This window comes from Salmo salar, chromosome ssa20 (assembly GCF_905237065.1).
Source record: "Salmo salar chromosome ssa20, Ssal_v3.1, whole genome shotgun sequence".
In the NCBI taxonomy this organism is placed as follows: Eukaryota; Metazoa; Chordata; class Actinopteri; order Salmoniformes; family Salmonidae; genus Salmo; species Salmo salar.
In genome coordinates this window covers 9392525-9417606 of record NC_059461.1, presented here as the reverse complement: position 1 = coordinate 9417606, position 25082 = coordinate 9392525, and the positions used below count along the sequence as shown (strand labels likewise).

The 25082-nt window shown below is 41.0% G+C and overlaps 1 protein-coding gene and 1 long non-coding RNA gene across 8 annotated transcripts in view; one reads left to right on the top strand and one right to left on the bottom strand.

Annotated features, from left to right (window-relative positions):
- Window positions 1–5075, top strand: part of LOC106580148 (cotranscriptional regulator FAM172A homolog) — a 199266-nt gene extending 194191 nt beyond the window's left edge. For 4 of the 7 annotated variants that reach the window (XM_014160887.2, XM_014160885.2, XM_014160886.2 and 1 more), the window contains exon 11: window positions 3023–5075. In XM_014160887.2, the coding sequence (XP_014016362.1) occupies window positions 3023–3186 (164 nt within the window). In that variant the 3' untranslated portion in view covers window positions 3187–5075. The remainder of the gene's footprint in view (window positions 1–3022) is intronic. The other 3 variants (XM_014160890.2, XM_014160888.2, XM_045704313.1) reach the window with 3 other exon arrangements.
- On the bottom strand, window positions 404–23781 carry LOC106580149 (uncharacterized). The gene is made up of 2 exons (XR_001322815.2): window positions 23541–23781; window positions 404–1453 (listed from the first exon to the last, which is right to left on the bottom strand). It is a non-coding gene; the product is annotated as an uncharacterized lncRNA (long non-coding RNA).
- Between the last annotated feature and the right edge of the window lie 1301 nt (window positions 23782–25082).

The window sequence follows — 25082 nt, the reverse complement described above, 5'->3', positions numbered from 1 at the left end:
CCCATCCAACCTGACAGAGCTTGACAGAATCTGCAGAAAAGAATGGGAGAAAATCCCCAAATACAGGTGTGCCAAGTTTGTAGTTTCATACCCAAGAAGACTCCAGGCTGTAATCGCTGCCAAAAGTGCTTCAACAAAGTACTGAGTAAAGGGTCTGAATACTTATGTAAATGTAATATTTCAGTTTTTATATATTTGCCAAAATTTCAAAAAAACCAGTTTTTGCTTTGTCACTATGGGGTTTTGTGTGTAGATTGATAAGGGGGAAAAAACGATTTATTCAACTTTAGATTAAGGCTGTAATGTAACAAAATGTGGAAAAAGTCAAGGGGTCTGAATACTTTCCAAATGCACAGTATATTAATGTATGCCCAGCATTATGAAAACAGCACATCTCAAGAAGTATAAAAAAGTGAGCCTCTGGGCAACATTTTATTTTGAGGGCCACCCGAGTGGCGCAGCGGTCTAAGGCACTGCATCGCAGTACTTGAGGCGTCACTACAGCCCTGTGTTCGATCCCAGGCTGTGTCACAGCCGTCCGTGACCGGGAGACCCATGAAGCGTTGCACAATTAGCCTAGCGTCGTCCGGGTTAGGGGAGGGGAGGGCGGCCAGTATTTCCTTGTCCCATCGCGCTCTAGCGACTCCTAATGCAAGCAGACTTTGGTCACCAGTTGGCCGGTGTTTCCTCCAACACATTTGTACGGCTGGCTTCCAGGTTAACGACCTTCGTCTCTCCCGAGTCCGTAGGGGAGTTGCAGCAATGGGACAAGACTGTAACTACCAATTGGATATCACAAAATTGGGGGGTAAAAAGTACAAATAATACAAACACTTTTTGCTTTTTCACAATGAAACCAGAATAGTCATGTAAAATATAAAGAAACAAATGAATCTTGGAGAGGTTGAGCAGTTTCCACCAGTATATTTCGAGCCCCTGTGACCTGAGCACTAAAATCAGTGGCTCAATTAACTTTTACGTAAGAGACGACAACCGAAACTGGGGGAGGGAGGGAAAAGGCGAGTCCCCTCACAGACTGTTTTATAGGACAGAATTCACTTTCCACACGACACCGTGGCATTTAATCGATCTCCACATCTTTTAAGGATATAAATGTGATTTGTAGCGTGAGTGAGATACCTATCCTCCCCCTCTCGTACTCCTCACCCAGGTAGTCCAGCGGTCAGGCTAACTCTGAGAGAAGCCTGGCCGGTGGGTTCCCTCTAAATCAGCGCTCAGAACACATTACTGACGACATCCGGAGGCCGCTCCTTCCGCAGACAAGGGGGAGCTTATACGGAGGTCGAACGGAGGGTCCCGGTCCGTCTGCATATCGAAAAGGAGACGCACTCCCACTGACCCCGGCGCTGGGATAGGGTGTAACAGTTCGCGGCATTCCGGAGTTCAGCTCAGGTTTGAGGTGAAAATGGGAGAGCCTTGGCTTCGTTCGCTCCTGCGGAAAGAAAAAGGAAAGGTATAAAAACAGTTAATGGAGGGATGAGGAGGGAGGGATGAGGAGGAAAAGAGCGGAGGAGGAGAGATCCCTGTGCTTCAAATTGGATATCAATGATAGATGCGAGCAGGCCTGTGTCTTTGTTTTCCAGGGGAGTGTGTTGTTGCGTTGAGCCCTACACAGGTAGAAACACTGTTAGTCTGTCTGGGGGTTATTGACTCACTTGATTGCCAGGCTAGTCAATCTGACCTGAGGCAGCGATCATAGGCTAGCCTGGTAAACCATGTAGAGTCCAGTTGATTGACCGCCCCATAGACCATCCCAGCCTTGGCCACCCCCTCCACCTCCATCCCCTCCATTATCACAGCCAGCCAGGGGGTCAATCTAATAAACATGGGGTCAATACAGCAGCCATCAAAGGACACTATTTGGAGAGGGCCTTAAAGGTGCTTTTTAATTGTGTCCCTCCAGCCTGCTGCATGTAGAGGAGAGGAGAGAACGGGACGAGAGGAGGAGAGGGCTCTCACTTAACTGGTGCCTTGACCCATCAACAAAGCAACAATGGCCTCATTAACTGATAGTGTGAGGCTGTATTGGTAACAGGTACATAAACCTAATGGTCTAGGAGTCTATTCGAGGGCTAATACAGTGGAAGAACTAGCACTATACCCTGCTATGACTAGTTCTCCCTGTGTATCTGTGATATCAGGGGATAGAACACCATTGTATCACTCTGACCCGTTTTCCCTGGGATGGCCTCTGGTTACTACTTCTCAACACGGTACGGTACAGCATGTGGCTAAGCAGCCTAGCCGCCAGCCAGTAGGGAACTAAGCCATAAGCCATTGGTTGTAAATGATTGGCGAGGAGCTGGTGGTGGAGCAGCTGCATTGGTGTGCTGTCGTCGCACCGTGGCGGAGGTGTTGTGTGGCAGCTTTCAGAGCGACGCGGCGATCCCCTGACCTCGGACCTCGGAGAGCCCGAGAGGAACCTGAGGCGTGTGTACCAGATTTCAGGCTCCCTGTGACCCCAACATGGGAACCAGCTCACCTGGAGAAGGGAGGGGAAACCCAGACCACCTGATACGCTGGCTGCCTTAGTGCCTTCTCACCGCTTCCTCTCTCAAGCAGCTCTGAGGATGAATGAATAACGGTCCACTGGTTTCGCTTAGTGCATCCATTGTGCATAACTCACATTCAATTAAAAGACAGACACAGGAGGGTATCGGGTGTGCACGATCATGAATCAAGTTGGATCAAATATTAAGACTATCCCGTTGGACTGCTAGGTCAAAGGTTGGAATGGATGTAATGTCCTATAAGCATTTTGCTTGAAAGTGGACACACAATAAGCTATCCAGGTGTAGAGGAGGGGATTTACATGCTCTGTTAACAAAATGCTTTATCTGTAACCCATTAGGCGGGTGTGATGTAACTGTATGGTGTATGTTAGTTTTCATTATTTGATTGTCCTCTCTATGGTCACACAGTGGACTGTTAAGTTAACACTGTCTCTTTGTGCTATGTGTGTGCGTGCGTGTGTGTGTGCGTGCGTGCGTGTGTTGTGCAGGTACAGAGCGACACGAGCTGACGTCGTGGAGGAGTTTCAACTCCATTTTCCAGTTCTTCAGTGAGGCTTTACAGTCTGGGGAGGAGGAGACCTCCAACACGGTCACCACGCGCAGCTCCCACAGAACCAAACCCGACCATGACCACAACCACAACGACTTATAGAACTACACCAACAGGAGGGAAACACAGAGGGGGGGGGGTGCCAAATCCTCTCCGTCTTCCCTCTCCATCTTTCCCTCCTTCCTCCCTCATCTATGTGTGATCTCTCTCTCTCTCTCTCTTCTGGCTGAATTTATCTCCCGGCTTGGCACATGTATTGTTTTACCGGCAGAGTGCAGGGTGGTGGTGTATACATTGCAATAGCGTTTTGCATTATTTCTAGATGAGCGCAACTGTCAAAACAATATGGGCTGAGTGTTTGCGTTTCCCGTGGGCTGTGGCTCGGCTGTGGTCCGGGCCACGGAGCAGTGGTTGCAGTGGCTGAGATTAAGTCTGACAGGCGCTGTGCACAGTGCGCCGTGGTATACCTCTAATTGTCCTGACATCGCCCTGAACTGAGCTAATACCCCGGCAGCCCTCCCCATCACTCCCCGAGGTCCTAGAGCCCGCCCCCACCCACACAGTCCTCCTCAACCCACACCACTCATACACTTGGCATAGCTCCCTCCCTCAACCCAACCTCCTACTGTTACCACATAACGATGGTTTTAACTAGAGTAAACATTCTCCATTAACATGAGATCATTTTAATGTAAAGTGAGTGTGTTGTTTTTATGGCTCCCTTGTAATGTTCATCCCTTTCCCTTACCATCTCCAAACAAACACACACACACAGACACACAACACACACACACACACACACACACACTTATTAAAACGATAATTACATTTTCTGTCAAATGTGGTCCTATTTATACGATCGTACTTTGGAGAGTTGCACTGCAACGTTTATGACAGCTGATATACTGGTGGTGTTTTGTTTTGTATCTTACTTTCGCTCAATGTTTAGTTGGATTTTTATGCACTCTAATTCGATTTTGTATCGGGCCAAATGATGTCCCAGAGTCATAAATGTTGACTTGAGGTAGATTGTCTATGATTTTTAATTTGTAAAAATGTGTTTTGTTTTTTTACTGTTCCCTTTTTTTCTGTTTGATATCCATGAAATTGATGTCCCCAGATGATTTAATTTGAAGAAACAAATAAAACAACCTTAACCTGTGATAGATATGAGAATTCAAGAAACGGAGCAGATTTTAAATCACTTAAAGCCCAGCATCAAAATTAGTTTTAGAGATATCTCATTTTAACAGAAACAAGAAGTCAGTAACACAGTCATACTTCAATACATCCCCTTGCACGTGTTCGGGAAATCCAAGATTTCAATATCATCCTAAGCCTAGATGATGTGTCTTCAGATGTCGGGAGAAATGTATTTTCCGAACACTTGCCTTCGAGGGCAAACGTAAAAGTGACAAAGAGGAGAGCCCAGCATGGGTCAGCCTCGCATAATCTCAATCTGGGACATAAACAAGATTTTTTTTTTTTCATCCACGGCGTGTAAATTAGAAATCACGTAAAGATGAATGGAATATCCTTCTAATATTCCCAGATATTAGTATCATCAGGAGACAGCAAGCCAGTGATACATGAATACACCTCCCAACACAGCCACTGTCTATCCAGACATGCTTTACCTTTCCACGGCTTCAGGCGAGGTATTTATAAGGAGTGTTAAGAAATGTATTGGTATATATTATACTTTTCTTTCTTTTTTTAATTCTGTGTAAATAACAGCCACTGGGTGATATTTTGAGGCTTTTGTAGGTTATTAAACACATCATTGCTTTTGTCAGTAATGAGGGAAGCAGTGTGCGCGCTGTTGTAATTTTCATCTAATTGTATTAATGTCTCTTTGGATGTCACTCATGAAGTTAACTTGTTGTTTGATTTGGGAATATGTGGACTGGTGGAGAAGTTTAATTTCAGGATACTGTTGTTCATGTGTGTTCCCTTTGCATGAAGGAATAAACAGTTGCTATTTTACTTCATTATGTGTATATTGCTGCCTCAGGAATAAACAACACACTCTGTTCGCCGATATTTGTAATAAAGGGCTCGTTCCACAAAATGAGTGCCTTTTGCATCCCTTTGATATTGTATGTAGAAATTGTGTCACAGATATTGAATTTTAAAAGCCTGTTATGTTAAATCAAGTGTCCTTTAATATAGACCACATGGAACATTCAATTCATCTGATTTCTAATGTCAAAAGAGACATTGAACATGTAATTGTCAAATCCTAGTATAAAAGCAGGTGAGCTGGTTCTATTTTTGACCGTTTTCTGGGGTTTGGTGGTGGGAAATTGAGCATAAGACATCAGCCCTGTTACCCATAGATAGAAATGTTTTAACAATTAAAACATTTTTGTGAAGCTTGCATAAAATTGCCCCTCCCTTTTGTATACAAGACTCCATTCCCCTATCACATGGGGATTGATTCATGACTGATTTAAGAAGTCATCAACCCTGTTACTTTATTTGACACTTAAGATGCACTTAATATAGTTATATATTTTTGATATTTGCTCTTGCGATGGGTAAAAAAAAAATGTGTTTTTCATTCAGTTGAACATGTGCTCTTTATGACAGAATGTTAAAATTAGGTCAAATAAAAGTTTTTTTTTGTGTCACCAAGTTACAGTACTCAGAAGGCACCAAATTGTTAGATCGACCAAAAGACCAACAAGCCATATGTGAATGGATCAAAAGTAGAGTGCAGCCAAATCTAAAGCACAGTTGATATGTAAATTGTGACTAATTTTAACAAATACTCTTGAATATATTATTCTTTCAGATTGTTTGTGTGTTTTATTGATCAAAGAAGTTATCTAAGGACATTCGTGCTTTGTGATTTGACGAAAGGGAAACTTCACCATTTTTCAAATTCATATTGATCATCTCCAGCACCACCCCACAACATCAACATATGTGAAAATGGCATGTTTTTGTGTTTTGTAGTAAAAACGATAAAGATGTTTCCAATGACATCACCCAATTAGGAGACAATTAGTAGACAAGTAGTAGGCAATGTCATCTCACAATTGGTCAAAATCACAAGATGCACACTGATGTCATTGGAAACACTTCCTCAATTGTTTTTACTACAAAACATAGAAATGCACCATTTTCACATATGTTGATGTTGGGGTGGTGCTGGAGATCAATATGAAGTTGAAAAATTGTGAAGTTTCCCTTTAAATATAGCATTTGAAAAACGTTTTTGTTCAAATAATTCTCTAATCAGATACATTCTGGCTGTTGTGTATTAAAATGTCCATTGTGTTATGTTAAGTAAACTCCAATCATCCACCTTAAAGAGAGTTTACCCAAATTACAAAATGACACATTAGTTTCCTTGCCCTGTAAGCAGTCTATGGACAAGGTATGACAGCCATCCATGCTTCGGTTTAGTTTCCCTGGCATTGTTTCCAAATGCTAACGTTTTAGCACTTCTGTCTCAAATCCCATTCAAGTCATGGTACCAATATTAGCATTTTTCCTGCAACTATCCCTTCAATCATGTGTTTCCCATGCACCATTCCCATGTTTTAAAATATTTCTGTCAGTTGCTGAAATTGAATTAAGAAGTGGTAGTGTTTATGGAGTTTACAACCAACTTATGGCATATGGGTATTTGTTTCAAATAGCCTAATTTCTATGTATATAGCAGCCAGGTCACTGGTGGTACAAGTCACTATTAGATGTCCACCCACGTCTGAGGTCATCGGGAGATGACGTGGAAACTGGTCACTAGGGGCAACAGTGAGCACTTATCTTCAAGTAGGTGTCGGTTGCAAAGGTTGCCACTGACAGCGATAGAACGTTTTTTTTTTTTTTTTAAAGCCTATCCCAAACCTTAATCATTACCTTAACCATTCAGAGTTAATGCCTAACCTTAAGATATCTGAGTTAATACCTAACTTAACCTTAAACACTTGGACATTTGACATGTGGATCAACTTCAAAATGTAATGTTGGAGAAACATGGATGAATGTCTACTTCTGACGTGAGACTGTGAGAGCTTGTTGTATATAGGCCCCTGCTTATTCTAATACGCCTGCCGCGGTTAATCAATTAGCCTGCAGTATTTGTTCTTCATTTAGGCTATTGTTAGAAATTAATTTAGAAACAAACATAAGGCATCGGAGCAGTAACCCATAGATCAGGTCTACATAGTTCAACGATAGGATAGTTTGCTTTACCACACATAACATGCTATGCTATCCAGGTCATAGGGGCAGGCTTACTCAAGAGGGAAAAGGATAGAAGGTGTAACGCTGAGGAAAAAGTTGAGAGAAGGTTCTTGGTACCCATCTAGAGCCTGACGCGCCTTCGCTGCAAAGTGCGCGGGGCTGTTGAGCTTCTTGAGAAAAGGGATCGGAGTCATCATCTCACATAACAGCTATGAAACATTACCGAGGAAGACGAGCCATCACTCAAGACAGAGGAGCCCAGTCCTCAACAATTGGACTAGTGTTAACCAAAGTTAAATGCCTTCTTAAATCAAGTTTAATGATTTGTTTTAGTATTAGGCCTAACAGTTCTCTTTAATCGGGTCCTGCTTCAAAGAGCGCAGATAGAACTGCAAAAAAAAAACACGCCTTATCCATATTAAGTTAAGCTTTTTGGTTTCAAGTTTTAGACTGCATACGGTTTATTGGCCTGCACGTCCAGCGGATAAAAATATGCTCTACCATCTCCAGTTACAACCGGTTAAACTTGCTTAAAAAAAGAAAGAAAGATGAAGACGGTTAAATATCAATTAAAACTCCTCAAATGGCGATTCATCTTGGCAAAGAGAGCTGTATGCCAGCGCGTTTTACAGGATCATTTGTTTTCACGTGGTGAAACCCGATAAGGTCATTAAACGCCCCCTCAATAAATCTTTAGAAATCTTTCCATTAACCGTCGAACAACAAGTGCGAGCGGGTGGAACCAGCTGAGATCCCTCACACCAAGTCAGGTCCCTCATAAAAATACAAATAAACCACATTCAATCACCCATCATTGAGAGTTGGTCTCACTTCTCTGACACGTAAAATGTCTTAACACACTCAAATTCAATACGCAAGTATAGGCGAGGGTTGTCACGCAATAACATGATAGTCTTAAAACTTTTCAAATATTTGTTTCTATTGTCAGGCGCTAGAGTTTCCCACCAGTGCTCAAATAGAGCGTTTAAATCGTTTAAATCGATTTAGCCCCGTGTTACAGTATTTCTATTCACCATAAGGAAGATGCATTTGAAAACGGGGGACAAGTTTAACAAAACTCTGATTAGCAAGCGTCAGATATATCCGCCTACACTACTTGCGTAATTTTGTATCAGTCATGTCACACTTAACAACATTAAATTGAATTCCAGTTTCCACTCCTGTTTAATTATGTTGAAGTATGCAGGCCTAGGCCTACGTATTCATGACCACATGATCATTCCCTCGCGTAGGCTACTAGAACGTCTTCGCTCTTGAAACTTCAAACGCCTGCATGGTCTCATGTCGATGGCAATGGGATCCCAAAATGATATTATACATTTTCAGGAGACTCATATTGTCCCGCTTACTGTCATCATCCCCTCCCATGCTCCCCAGCACTGCTAAATATGAACTATTTCCAAAGAAGGACTAGGCAGCATTAAGCCAAGTTGGAACGTCACCCTCACCAGCCCCTTGAGCACTCCACCAGATCACTGTCGGATCTCTATTTGCATAATTATATGCTCCGCTATGAAGAGAAAACTAACCCCCAAATTGTACGGGTCAACAAACTGCAACAATCAATGTTTTATCGTGTATAGCTTACTAAAAAACTATCTTAACATCCATTCAAGAGTGTATCTCTCTCTCTCTCTCTAAGTCGGAGAGCAAATCGTTTTTCATCTATTGACGGAAGAGGAATGTGTAGCTTAAACTTGAGGTGTATTCAAGTTTGTTCTCCCCCCCCCTCTTTCCTCTTATTTTTCCCCCAGAGTATACTGTGTATTTTCCATGCAAAATAGGTCTACCCAAGAAAGCACTACCCGGTATTGGGTTCGAATGTAACGTCGTCATTACATATTCATTGACTGACCAAACCATGAATCCGGTGGAAGCCACCTCACTTCAATCACTAACGCTCTCTACCCAGCAACGCTCTTTGTGCACTGAAACAGAACTAGCCCAGTCAAAGAGTTATACTGGAGACCAAAGACATCAGACTCAAGGGAATCAGTAAGATCCCTCCTTAACATGCATCTTACCGCACAAACAACGTGTTATTAACAGTTAAGAAACCCAATTATTGTTTTACTTGGCGCAGGAAGTGGCACGTTGTCTATGCGAGAGGGTACTTCTCATTAGATACAATGTAGACCTTGTTCCCGATCTGGCTGTTCAAAACATCGACAGGTGTTTCTATCCAGCTGAGAGAAAGCCAGGCAGGTGGTATAGTCCTGGCTACATGGACGTGAAGTAGGGAAGTAGGCCTAAACTAGATCTCCCAAAATTCAAGAGGCCGGTTCTCAAGAATCCTTGGTCAAACATAGCCATACTTACACATCCCTGTGACAAACAGCCACACACGGACAGTGGCTTCACGTTCCGATTAATTGGGCCTCACCTGTCTGATAATCTGACAATGTGACATAACCATAGTCACTATATAGCCTCTGTGTGCGGTGTGTTTGGATGAGCCTGGCCTATAATACACCTATTGTGTCCAGCTGTTGGCAGGCAGAGCCGTTTTACGGTGTGCAGTCCATTTGGCTTTATTAGTAGCCTAGCTTTCAGGCGGCCGCTACTCTATAGCCTACCCTTACCGCCCCCTCAATTACACCCCCTCTGATAGTCTCGGGTCGTAAAGACTCCACTAGTAAAAGCCCGCCTCTGAAATGGAATACATTTGAAGAATGGGCATCGAGTTTAAAGATTATACTTTCCTACAAATGACGTGCTGGCTCTGTATATTATTCGAGTATAGGGACTAAGTAAAGTAAAGAATAAACGAGTTTAGTGCTTAAGAGCCCACCAACGGCCCATTGGAGGAAATGGCTCATTTCGATATGATAAATGAATGACAGTCAATGTGACGTTTTGAAGTGGGCCTGTACTGGGCTATTCTTATGCGTTGTGATGTAAAGTTGTGTTAAATCATGTGTGAAATTCAGTATTATAGTTGTGCAGGAGTTTTTGCACAACCTATTTCAACTGCACCGTTCGTCTTGTGAAATAAGGAAGAAATTAACGAGCAGATAAGAGGGAATGTTGTTCCTTCAACCAACTTCACTCTGTCAAAAATGACTCGAAGGATTTCTGAACCAATTGACTTGGAATACAAAATTCACATGCTACAATTCTACGTTAGAAACATCCACTCCAATCAAATGCACTGTTAACAGGCAATTATGTAGGAAATTAAATGGGCAACATTTTACTACATAACTTAAGTTAATAGTTAATTTTATGAATGTATTATTGATAAAAGGCAGTTACCATTTAACAAGGTTGTCTGAAAGGTACAACCTATGTTTGATCTAACAGAGTTGAAAAAATGTATACTGCTGCAATATGGATGAGTTATATTTAGGTTTTACAGGCTAATAGTCTAATGCAAAGTGAAAAAAAATAAACATTGAAACATTAACAACAATTCAATTGCCTAAAACATTAGGCCTATTATAATATTTAATGAGTTTGCTTATTTGTATTATTTAAATGCCATATTCATTAGATATGCAAGTAAGGGGCAGATGTAGTTTGTTTGAAAAACATGTAAGAAGCACAACATGTACCGGGCAAAACATGTACGAGGCAAAACTTGTAAGAGTTTTCATAGTTCAGTATAGTTTAATATCACTTGAAACGAATCTGTCAGTTATAGACAACACACTAAACGGATATGAACCTGCTATTAATCTTAAACGCAATAAGGGTATTTGTTTAACCATGCCCTGGCATTTTCGATTATTATTATTATTATTATTATTATTATTATTATTATTATTATGTCTTCTTGAGGACATTGTGCCATTTATTTCGTTTACCGACATAATTATTAGTGAACAGAATGTGTTGTTGAGTAGTTAGCCTAACTATTACAATAGCAATGATTTCCAGTTAGTTTAGGTATAGTAGTAACATGGTAATAACATGAATACACGCATTGGAAAGAATAATAGCGATGATTACCTATGATAATCAACAATACTAATAAGATGGTATCGACACGTCAAACGAAAATGTACGCCTACTAGTTATTCAGTTTTGTGTGCTATAAGGGAATGAATTATATATACTCTTAGAAGAAAAAAAAGCGTTTTTATAGAACCAAAAAGGGTTCTATCGCATACTTCATGTATGGAACCCTAAAGGCTCTATATTGAAATCCAATGGAACCTTTTTTTCAACATGAAAGGGCTTCATTTGAGGTCTTATCGCCTATAGCAAGCGATATCATATTTTGAAAAGTTTTTTCGAGAGTGATCAAATATGATTGATTCGCTTTTCTTATTGTTCTTTTCTTACTTTCTTACCACTTCCAACAAAAAAACGTTGGTCTTACTGTTTGTCTGATTTTTATATATATATATATTGAATTATTGTGTGCTATGATGAAGTCCAATCAAACCACAAACGTATGCATCAACTTCCTCTCTTTTTTTGGATGACATAAAGGGAAATGCAGGTGTTTTTCAACTTCATAACCAACAATCATTTAACAGTACAAGATGACGCTAGTCTATATCTATTTGCACAAGCACAACAAGAGGCTTCTCCTTCCCGAACAAGACTTAACCTCAGGTACTTCCTAAAATCCTCAAAGTCCTCAAATCGATGGCTATATGGGAGGGGGAGTGAGATCGATGTGAGAGACGATGGAAGGCCCATAAACCCACTGGCCCGTGTTCATCACTTTTGGGTTTATACGTATACAAAAAAAAAATATTGCAACGTTATATTAAATCAGACAGGATATATTCGTTTCATCAGCTGGACGCAGCCCTCCGAGGCTAAACAAACCGGTAGGCTGAGTGGGGCAGGTTGGCCATTCCCCCCAGAGTAAGAGACGAGTTATTACTCTCCAACAGTTATCATCGGCTCCAGCGCGCATCCTCATTACGGACGCCCAAAAAGCTGAAGCTCTAAATGAAGTTATTGCCAACCAATGAACTCAAATTAGCTAGGCCGCATAGGTGGCCGTCAGAAGGGCCTCGCTTTAAAACACCCTGACAGGCAACAAGGTGGAGAGGGGCTGTGTTTGGGGGGAGGGAGGGTAACTGGCCGGATTGGCAGGTGTGTTTTTTAAGTACATTTCATGGTTTATAGCCCCCTGGTTAAATTGGGCCCAATTGGAATCTCCTTGGTACTTATTACACTGACGCTATTAAAGGCATTGCAGGCACCTAGAGCGCTCTTTGATGCCGCTCACTTTCTCCCTTTTTGATGGGTCTACTTTGTTCCTTTCCCATGTCGTTTCTTTATCAGCCATTTTTCTCCCTGTCTGACAAGCGTCTCTCTCTCCCTGCCACTGTCCATAATCTCTCCATCCAGTTGACTAGCTTTCTTCTTGTCGGCGCTTAAGTCGTTATTGTGTTTGCTACCTGAGTCAGCAGGGACGATGAAAAGCGGGGTTTTGACGGAATAGTTGACAGGACAGGGGGTGAGTTGTGATGGCGGGAGGAACACCTGAAAGGAGTTGTGTGTATGCGCGCTCTGGTGGGTGGGATACTTTTAATACAGCCTGTGAAGTCAACAACAGAGCAGCTAACTGCACTTTTTTTAGGCTACTGTTTGTCCCTAAAGCAAACCTGTCAGAATAACAGTGACAGGCTGGCAGCGTCTCCATAAACAGTCATCCCTCCTACCATCGAAACCTGCGCTACCTGAGATACTTTCTCAACTCACCCATCCTGAGACATTCAAATAGCCTCAATTATGCAGAAGCACATTTTCGTTTGGACATCCACCAAGCTATCGGAGTTTGATTCCAAACGCATTGTCTTGGTAAAAGTTAGTAGGGGCACTATTACTAAGCAACAGAAATACTTTGAAAGTTCAGTGAATTTGATTGCGTTCGTTCATAATTCCTTTTGGTAATCGAATAATTGTCGCTATAGGCTTTAAGGATAGTAATCATGTGATATTTTACATGGCTATTGAAAAATCATAAATGAAGCAGTCTACAATCAAAAGTGCGTTTTAAATAGGCCAACGTTGTATACCGATACAACGTCTTCATTGATTATATTGTTTCATATTTGAGCGATGTTATTTCGATGAGACGGTTTTATTCAAAAGACGGGACAAGTGCAAAAAGTTGAAGAATTCAAGGCTAATAATAGCCGACAATATAGCTAGTATGTGTTGCGTTTTTGTTGTTTCAAAAATAACTTCCATCCAATAACAAAATCATATAAAAAACGATATAGGTTATGGTTCATTTAAAAACAAATGCAGTGGAGATTAATTTGTGAAAACATCTTGCAATTAACGCATATAATAAACTATAATGGAGGCCTACTGTTTATATTAAAACATTTTTCATCTGAATAATAGCAATTTATGTAATACATGAGATTTTTTTTAAAGAGTCGTATAGCATAAACAGAGCATCCTTTGATCTCAACGACATGAAAAACATGTTGTTTGTGGCTGTTATTTTTTACATGACTAAATCAGCTGCTTGCTATTACGTTTGCCAAATAAACTATATATCTGTGCAACATGCAACATTACTAATTTCCTCTTGCTTTCAATATAATCGGATTTAAAACAACAACAAAAAATAGGTATATTACATATTATTGTTTCATGTCTCATGGTTCATGTTTATGTCCATTACAATCACATACTCAAATAAATCATGAGAAACAATACAGAATTCAACACTGCAATTAACATCGGACCTGCTGGAATGGTTGCAATCTAGCGTACACAATGCTGATGTAGTAGCCCACGGTGTGTAGGCTATCAGGTGTGTGTGTTTTGGTACCGAGACGTTGACCTGTCAGACGGGACTTAAGCATGTAAGCATGTAACTCCAACTGTTGGCTCTCTCCAGACGCTCACGGCGGCATCGATTTGAAACTTCTCCTCTCTAATTTGATGAAAGCATCCAGCTATCCTCTCATAGAAACGTGCGTGAAGAACGCTCTTTCTTGACCTTGCTATCAAATGACCCCCGCCTGGGACGGAACGGGGGGACCAACACCAAGTTCGCAAGACAGAGGGAATTGGTTATTTTTTTCTTCCTCAAACCTGATCATACAGCCCCTCAATCATGCTCTCGCTACTGTCAGTATGGCACAGTATCTGCTGAGAAAACCATGCACTTCCTCATGCCTTGTCCTTAAAGGGGTATTGTGCCTGAATGCAGACAGTATGTGAAAGCCTTTCCAACTATGTTAACATGTTATCAATCAGCAACAGAAAAAGAGGCCATAATCACTATAGAATGGTGAGATTCTCCTTAAAAGTCTGAAAGTCATGCATTCAAATATGTTCCTCATCAGTCAATTGAAATAGTCTACCAAGCCAAAATACCACACACACACACACACTCCGTCCATATATACATATATTTACATGTTACACGGCTCTTGCCTTTTAGGGGCCCTAAGTGAGATTTTCCCTAGCTGAACCATTTTTTTGTGGCCTCCCTCTTGACAGCAGAGAGAAAATGTTAGATTTGAAAGTTTATTTCCTGCATTTCTGAAAAGGTTGCCATGTGGAATAGAGAAAATGTTGCAGTTTTAAAGCAAGTTTTCTGCAGTTCTACACATTTTTCCATGGGTTGGAGATACATTTTTGCAATTTAAAGCACATTTCCTGAAATTCTACACATTTTGCCATGACTTATGCCATGTTAATGATATCTGAGTGAGAGTGGCGAACAAAATCAATGGGGCCGTCTGGAGGTCTGGGCCCCTGGGCACATGCCCTGCATGCTGGTTGGTAGTCGGCCATGATTACTAGTTTAGATAACTGGCTAGACTAACTTACCAATTTAAAAATTGTTAGCTGACATGGTTAATTGAGTGACTGTCAGTGACTGACAAAACATGAGAAAAACTGCTGATGCACCAAAAAAAATGAATTTGCACCTTGTAAATTTCCTAAGAGACCGCTTATGTCGCTTATGCCTGGACTCAGTGACATGTTATATGTAGCCTACATACAGCATATGCATAGATACAGACATACATGCACACAGTCTACATTCATGCTCACACAATGTACAGATGTGTATACAGAAAGACGTTGAAGCCCGCCACACCCATGTCAGGCGCACACGTGAGAAAAAGTTGAAGTGAGAGTCGGTGTGGCTCATGTCTATAGTTGGAGAGGGAACCGAAGGCGCTGACGGAAGGCGGATTTGCTGGTGGAGAGAGAGAGGCTGTTTGATCGAGCTCTACAGCTTTGAGACAGCTTGTTAATTAAAACCCCAAGAGATGAGCCTCTGGAGCCACCGTCCATATCAGAACACCGCTAACTATTCTGACAGCAAGTTATGCCTACTTAACAAGCAGGCGTGCGGGCAGCTTTGTGCTTGGTCTTCAATCCCATACCTTTTTTTAAATTATTATCACAGGCTAGCAGTGAAATAATTTAATTCGTTAAAATCCCACTGTGGCGGTGAAATATCTTGTTTTCTACTTAACGAAACTATGACAAACCGATGTATTCACTGTCTTATTTGAGGAAAATGGTTCAACTGACTGCTCTTATACTCTCAAATCCACCCATGTCCGTTTAAAAATGCGGCTAATTCGATTAGGCTTTTTAAAAAAGTAAGGTAAAGAGTGAAGAAAGAAGACGTATTGGTTGGGTGGTCTAATAACTGAAAACACATATTCACTTTGACCAAATTAAAGTATCGGGTTTTTTTTCTTCTAAAATTGAAAGCACTTCTGAGTTTTGGGGTTTACCTTGTGAAATAAAGAAACAATTTTTAAAAAAGTGAAGCGTGTGTCATTTCGGTGAGAACGAATTGATATTCTCTGATAAATGTCTTTGAGGTCGGTAAAAAGCTTTGCCATATGCAATATTCCACCTTTATGCCGCCCTTTGACTGCGGGATCTGTGTGCTATTTCATTGTATATGCATATGTAAGATCATGTCTTGTTAAGTAGTGATAAACAAATACCGAGAGCCTTATTTAAACACTCAAACGCAGGATGAATCCATGGCCATTCTACAAAAAGTAATTGAAATGCGTTCTTTCTTAATGTGTTGGCCAAGCCCATGCTACTAATGTAAATACACCTATAGATAAGTTCTGGGTCTTAGTTCTAGCCGTGCTAGATGTGGGTCTTTGATGCAGCTCTTTTGCTCCAGGTGGAGGGTCGAAGAACACGCACACCTGCGGTGAGATACCACCCAGGATCCAACAGGGGGTGACGTGAACTAGCGGACAATACAGCTCAATCCCTGCTGAAAGATTACTTTCACAATAACGACCACCATTCTTTGTCACGCCTGCACAACATAGCCTCATGCATGGCGTTGGACATCAAATATTTCTGGGCCGTGAATGAAAACAAAGAGAAACTATTATCGTAGTTTCCCACTCCCATTAGACTAATCTAGTGCCTAAAAGTTCAATGTCATAATCAACACGGTCCATTGAAAACGTGTTTTGCGATTGCATTTTAATCCTATATATCCAAACCAACAGGGGAAATAGAATCTAGAAATAAATGTGAATTAATGAGCGGTTTGAAACTGCATACAAAACGCATTTTCCCTTACCATAGGTCAGTCATTATTACAAATAATGAAATCCCGTAGAAGAAACATAAACATTACATGTGGGAAGTATTTATTCATAAGAGGACATATGCCTGTTCTTTGGGTCTCTCTAACGTGTTTCTTTGTCATTTAGCGCGGTGGCGGCCTCTGCACCTGATCGCCAGTGCCTTGGTCTGGGATCCTGCTTTTAATACAGCTGTAAAAGCTTCTCTAAGTCTCCAGCACATTCATCAACGTCAGACATGGACACGACGCTATTTAGTGAAAGTTTAACTGCAGCAGTAGGCTATATCTTGACAGAGAGTGGGACACTCACAGAAAACAATGCACCCTTCCCCTCAATTGCAAAGCGCTTTTTTTTTTTTAAAGTGCATATTTATATTTTTCTCAAAAGGTTGAAATATTACAGCATGAAAAATCCATATGCTATTGTACAGAATATATGGGTGGATACAATGTGTTGAAATGGCCGTGTCTCGTGGAATTAGGCTTTGTTTTTTAAAGCATTGTTGAAAAAAATGTGGTTGTAAATTATATTTATATATTTATTACAAAAAAAAATGCTCGTTAATACATGCTAGCTATAGCAGTGCATTTAACACTATACACGAATTTGAGTTGTTGAAATAATTCCCATTTGCATTCAATTTGGAACAATGTTAAGCCTACAATTCATTTTGGAGGATTCGAATTTGGAGCATGCAATCTAACATTTGTGGAGACTTCAAATAAAGTAAGATAAAGCTAATGAGATTAATAGGCTTAGGCTGTAGAAGCAATGCACAATAAGAAAAACAAATGTCTTATTATCTGTTTATATATATATTTTTTTAAAACATGCATTTATAGCCTACTCTAATTTGGCTGCTGTGTTTAATCAATCTGATTTGATAATATTACAAAACCCCTCTGACACATTAAACAATTAAAACAACTTTGCTCTCGTATACACACACACACACACCAGCGGAATTAAATTAGGATCATTTACAGCCCCGGAAAGTATAAATCGCTTCAGGAAAGCTCCAGAGAGAGAATGCGGTGGACTGGGTTGAGGCTGAGCGTGGACAGAGGGAGGGAGTTTCGTGTGGTTCCTTGGTCTTAGGGTCCCAGTTCGCAGAGCGCCATCTAGCAAACAAAAGTAGAACCAAACAGCCGGACACAGCCTCCATGCACTGCACGAACACTGATGCACGAGAGCACCATAACAAAGCCGCTTAGAGCAGCACCGCGGAGACATTGCATCCTGCATTGCCTTCATTCAGCAGTGTACTGCTCTCTACTCACGATTGATGCTTGACATCAATAAACCACCCTGAAATAGTCCGTGTATTTTCGTAAATTATGAATAAACGAACGAATCGATTAATTAGAACAAGGCAATGTTCAATTTTTATAGAGGCTCGAATTTGAATGAACCTCCAAGGGTCAAGATCCTAAGTAAACCAATCCTGTCATCAGTGTTCAAGCTAAATGTTTAGGAACGTATGTCAAACTGGCTGAGGAAGAGGTGGCGACTACCAACTTGACAAAATCGATAATAACATCCGCAAGCTCCATAACGGTGTTTTACTCCACTATACCACAAGCACACAATACATCTTCTGTCGGATGTAGTTTCCAATCAATTGAAATGTCTTAAATGTAGCTTGTGGAGGGGATAGGCTACCGAGGGCCAGTGAGCTGTGTTGTCATGCGCCCTCGCCAAGCCACTGAATGCATGAGTAGTAGGCTACACCACAGAACCCGTGTAAATGACCAAGCTCACAAGTCAACACAGGCTCGCACGTCCCCACCCTCACTATTCCATGTCATCTTTCATCTCCACTGTCATGACTTCGAACACCAACAAATATGACGATCCAAGGTGATCTCCCGTATCCTAACACTATCACTAATAATACCACGAGTTTAAATGTAGTCCTAGCACTGCTAATAATGATATAGTGGTAGGCCTAGCAATAACATATCATCGTCATAACGGAGACCTTCTTAATAATCATTAGGCTATGTAATAACCATGATTACTATGGCCATCAAATCTTATAGTCCAGCAGAGATGTCATCTAAAATGGAGACAAAGACTATAGTGTCCTTAGTTCTATTTATAAGCATGCGAATATCTACAGAGACGGAACTTTTTGATTTGGGAAGGATATTTCACGTAATTAGAAATATTATAAATGCCAGAATATGTTAATATAAGTCGATGTTTTAATCATTATTTTCTCTAATAGTCTACTTTCAATATATCCTGATGGTCAAGTGGAATATTTGGGCTTAGTCGATGTTTACGGTGATGAATATATGCCAATAGGCTATGACGTAGCACAATCAGTTGCTGCTGCTTTTTTTCTGCACATACCACAATGTGTCATCATTTCCGTCGAGAGATGTGGGCGCTAATATCAAATTGCAAGGGCATTAAGAAATAGCATCCTAGTTTAAAAGTAAGGTGTACGAAATACTCAAGAGGACGTCGGTGTCATGCATATAAGGCTGCTACACATTGATAATAATTATAAAAACATTTGCGCATTTAAACTGCTCTTTTTCTCTTTTTGTAATTGCAGAAGTGTCCCATCATGAGTTTTTTTTATGACATTCTAACCCAGGTCCTCAATCCAGGTGTGTGTGTGTGTGTGTGTGTGTGTGTGTGTGTGTGTGTGTGTGTGTGTGTGTGTGTGTGTGTGTGTGTGTGTGTGTGTGTGTGTGTGTGTGCGCGTGGGTTCTACATTCTCGACCTCTCAGTGTGATGAAAGTATGCCTCTTCTCATAAAGAAGTATCCGGAGAAGTGTCAATTAATTTCATACAGAAATCAGATATGTCCCTTATGGCTTCATGCAGTCCAATTATTTATTATATGAACAATGACCTAAAGAGTCGTTTCCTGCTAAACAACACAAACGCGATTAACCTGTTGTAGACACGTGCACGAGCGTGCATGGCCTCTCCAAGGAGAAGGCAGCTATGTGTGCCAAATAGGCTACCGAGATAAATATATGGGCTATAGTTAAAAATAATCAATAATGTTGCATGTTACGCTAGCCTATTGATTTTCAGGATAGTGTGTCCTGCTCCAAGTCCTGCTCCAACCCCCGTATTGCTTCTTTTCCTCCACATCTTCATTTTTTTCTGTAGCCCCCCCCCCGCGTGGAGTGGAAAGAGTGAAGATGTGACGGGGCGTATTTGAAGTATGACGAGCTTTGTGCTCCACTCCTTTTCATTCCCCTGCCTCAAATACTCCCGCTTTCAAATAAGCCTCTCTGGCAATCCCAGCCCGCCCGCCCCCCGCCACCTTGAATGGGCGGCTGACCTTTCGGGCCGTGTCCACTCTCCGTCCAGTTTTATCCAAATAAGCCTCCTTCCCCCACCCTGCCTCATCTAGAATGCTAGCTATTCTTTACTGATATCATCAACGAATGCAAATGAATTTGGACGTGGGGGGGCTGCATGGAAGGAGCAGGAGGAGGGGTGGTAGCCATGGACCAATAAATACCACACTAGCTGAGAATGCGCGTGTGTAGTTGGAGTAATTGAATACTCGCCAATGTGGTGGTGGTTCGAACCATCCTGAATTCAATATTGCAGAGAAAAGACACATTCCAATTTCTGAATTTCGTACTCTGAAATACCCACCCCAAAATTCATTTGCCGTTCAGATTTGATGCATTTATTTCTGCATGGCCTTAGAAGAGAGAGGGGTCGTGTCAGTCATCGAGGAAAGGCCACTCCGTTAACCCCCTCCCTTTACACCCCTCTCTCCCACTAACCCACCGACTCCACACCTTTTCTCGGCAGACACACGGGAGCGCGCGCACACGTATTTTACTATATCACGCGGACTTTAAGGCAACACAGAGGGTAGATTGGAGCGTTGCTTCTCTACCAAGGAGAGGAGGCACTTCTATAATCACAGCGGCTGTATGTAGCCTAGGCAAAGTGGTAACAGCTATAGCGAGATGAGATTCTCCATGGAGCGGTCCAAGCGCTTTAGGCGAGCAGAAAAACGTTCTGTCGAATGCTTTACAATCATCAAAGCACAATATGTGTTAAAAGCGAATAGATTTGGGACATTTTAAAAGATTATTTATGCAGGTGGCCTATCTCGAAAGGGAGGCCTGCCTATATTATCAGTAGCCTATATGCCAAAGGATATTCCATTTGGATAATAATGGCCACTGTGTATTAGCCTGTAAATGTTGAAGTAATTGTCTAACATGAAGACACTCGCGTTACATCCTTCCTCGAGGTTTTTCAGTGTGTTCCATCGCTATTGGCAGGCTCTCTTTGCTTAGACGCACCAATGCTGCTGCACAGACACACACATATGATGGATGATGCTGAGTAAGATCGAAAAAAATACATTTATTTATCAACAGTCTGCCTTTCCTCTAGGCTGGAGAGAGAAAGAGATAAAGAGAGAGCGAGAGAGAGAGGGGGAGAGAGAGCGAGCGAGAGAGAGAGAGCGAGGTGATGTGTGTGCAGCATCAACCTTGCGAAACCCTGCAACTGTCAAGACCTTTCCCAATGGCATAAGATAAAAAATGCCCTTTATGAAACGTTTCAGTCAATCAAGAAAACAGACCATTCTGCGCCAACCAGATAAACAAAGGCTAAATTGTAACAATATAAAGACCAACATACATTTTATAAACCGGGTAGTTTGATTCCTTGATGCTGATTGGCTCAAAGTATGACGCAAAATTACTTGTTTACTGTTTTAATTAAGTTAGTAACCCCTTTATAATAGCAATAAGGCACCCGGGGTTTATGGTATATGGCCAATATACCACTGCTAAGGGCTGTATCCAGGCATTTCGCATTGCGTTGTGCGTAAGAACAGCCCTTAGCGTGGTATATTGGCCATATATCACACCCCCTCGGGCCTTATTGCTTAAGTATACCACGAATGGGAGCCCATTATCAAGCAAGGTTATTAGATATGCTCACTAAATTCAGTGTAAGGTTAATAAAAATGTTAATTATATGCTGTTGTCTTTTATATCGCCACACATGTATAGCAGTTCAAGGATAACTATTTTCTGACAGTCCTGGATCATACAAATATTCTAGCACACTTCATAGTAGGAAAACAGATGTACCCTTTTTCACATATACTTTTATGATGGCCTATATATGTAACGTTGGAACGGTCCCAGAATGTATGTATTTTCATAATGGCTATTATTGTTCAGACTTATAAGCCTAATCATCTCTTCATAAACATAGTTGAAATTAAACAAATTGATTGATTCAGCTAGGAGACAGCTGGCCTTAACCAAAATTAGGGCCTTTACAGTGCATTGCATATAGGCCTATATACATAATATATATATATATATATATATATATATATATATATATATATATATATATATATATATATATATATATATATTATTTGTTTGTTGTTTGTTTTGTCAGAAAACATAGACCTATAGTGTATTATTTTGAAGACGCAGCCAATAAGCCTACAGATACAGACTAGTTAGACAAACGGCTAGTTGCTTCATAAGCATCATATTTGATTGAGTGAGTGGCCTATCAACACAGTTTGGTCAACCTTGAAGACATGCTATGTATTTTCTTGTGCATTACACCACCCATTGAACGTGTGTTTACCAGGCCTAGGCTAGACAACATATGCATTTAAAGCAACATTTCCCATATGAAAAATTCACTTCATGTGAAGGTCATGTGAAAATCCTGACCTTGAAGTGAAACCTTATACAGTGTTGGCCAAATACTTAAACAAATAAATAAAAAAATAAAATGCTGAAAAAATAGGTCACCAGTAAATTTGGTCTCAGCGTGATGTGTAATTGCAACAAAATGCAGCTGAGTCAAATTGAGGAGCTCACTGGCAGCGGTGGCACAGTCACAAACCATCTGGTGTGTATTAGAAAGAGAAGCGATAAATATAGCTGAAAAGCCAGGACGTTATCAGGTATGTAAGCCCGGCGTTGCTGCTCCCATATATTGGCATATCACACTGTGGAGATATCTATTAAAGCATATCCACATGAATAAATTAACATGGTAGTTAAATGAATGTTGTTGTGTGGATCTCCCGATGACTTGACATGACTCTGACATTTCTGAAGGGATTATGAAATGAATTAGTTGGCGCTAGCACGCTGGTGATGATGTTATGTTTGCACCACTGTGGAATTTTTCGGGCAGCACCTCAAGTTTTAAGTATCCGTAAGCAACATGTTACCTCTCCACTGACTCAAAACACATTTCATTAGGCTGTACAATATTATTCTTATAGCCTACTTGTTATTGCAAGTCGAATTTCCATTAGCCATAATGACGACATTTGCCACTGACAATCACACTCTTCTCAAAAAACCAGCCTTTTTCCTCCTTGTTTCTACTCGGTTACCTCGTTTCACGGTTTCCATTTCAAAAGAAACTTTCCTTTCCGATCTCCGGGGTTTCTTTTCCGGTACTGTGATTTATTTCCTACATACACTGAAAAATAGCGCTCTCGAGTTTGAATGCCACATGTTGATTAATTTGTTGTTAAATGACAACCGGAGTCATACGCATAGGCACATCCTTTCCTCTCCCTTTCTCACATATCCCTCCCCCTTCTCTCACTCTCGATCTCGCTCTCTCCCTCTCCCTCTCTCCTCTCCCCCTTGCTTATCCATTTCACTCAGACGCGCACACACACATTGTGCAAGAGGGACAAAATCAAAACAAAAGTCTTACTTTTTTTTCGCAGACCATCATAGTCGTTGTTGTTTCAGCGTCTCTGAGCCTCCTCCTCTTCACAGTCATAAAGTCTGAAATATTTAAGTTCGACACAACATCTCGCTTTAATTAATATATTTCTGGGCACTGTCCCATAGACTATACCCAAAAGCTTAGAATGAAGTGCAGTGCAGATTGAGACATATTGAGCCCGCTTTTAAAAGGATAATTTCATGTGGGAGGTTGGACACAAAGTTAGGACTCGTGACTGGCATTCCGGAGAGACATGCATATTTTAAAACAACAAAGCAAGATAGAGACCCGGCTCGGGGTGGGAGGGGAAAAAACTTGGAAAGAAGTTACTATCTGATGAACAGCTGTCATTGTTGGGCAAGTCTTGCGCGCGTATTAAGATATAGATTCCCAAAGTCCCTGTTAAAGAATTATCATCGAATGTCCCTTGAGGATGACGATTTTTTTCTCTTACGCCAAATCATAAATACCAACTTCAATATTTTTTTATTTAACACCATTTAGCCTATGCTTGCAGGTGATAATATTCTATAGGCCTAACATCCCGGTGCATTCTACCACCCTGGGCACAGACGTCAATTCAACGTCTATTCCACGTTGGTTCAACATAATTGAATTGAAATGAATGGGAAACAACGTTGATTCAACCAGTGTGTGCCCAGATGGTAGTACAATCCATGGTGGTTGATGTTTAGCAGCCTACATTGCGTTAAACTGTGTAGCATCTTCCCTTGAGGTAGTTAGTTTAATCCACACTTCTTCAACCTTCTGACGATTCACCTGCCGATCAATAATAAAATCATGTTTTCTTATAATAAATACAACAAAAGTACTATATGTAAGAGTTTGGACAACTTAGTTGACCATGTTACTGTAAAGGCACATAATTATCGCAATTAGCCTATGCTTATACTCTCACTTATAGCTTTAACTATAGGCTACACAGATTTAAAATGTCTTAGCACTTTTCATGTGCATGAAGATAACAATTCACGTCTTATTTTTAATTGTTATATGCCTATCGTTAAAAAGGACTTCTATTGTGTGTGGATTCTGTTAGAGTGTAGGGCTAAATGCATAAAATGTGTGTTTACTGTGACGAAATCTGTCAGTTGGAATGAAGGGTATGGAGACAAAAGGAGAAAATGCATGGTGTAGAGCTGGATATCTCTGTTAGTTGTCGGCGTTAGTCCATGGGGACGGACGGACTGGCCATAGGGCAATTCTGGCAAATGCCAGATGTGTTGGTCCATCTTTAGCCCAATGGGCCTGTCTACATTGGGGTTTTTATGCAAAAAAAAAGGACATATTTGGCAACAAAAAGGCGCATCAAGAAAGAGAATGGCCCGGAGTTGGGGCATTGAGGAAAAGAATGGGCCGGTGTATTAGAAATACCCATGCCGATTTCTGGTCCCAGTCTGTCCCTGTCCATGGGTATGGAATACTAATGAGTAAAGGGTCTCTCTCTCTGTCTCTCACCCCTCGTTCGCTCTCTCCCTCCTCCATCTCTCTCTTTCGTTCTCTCTC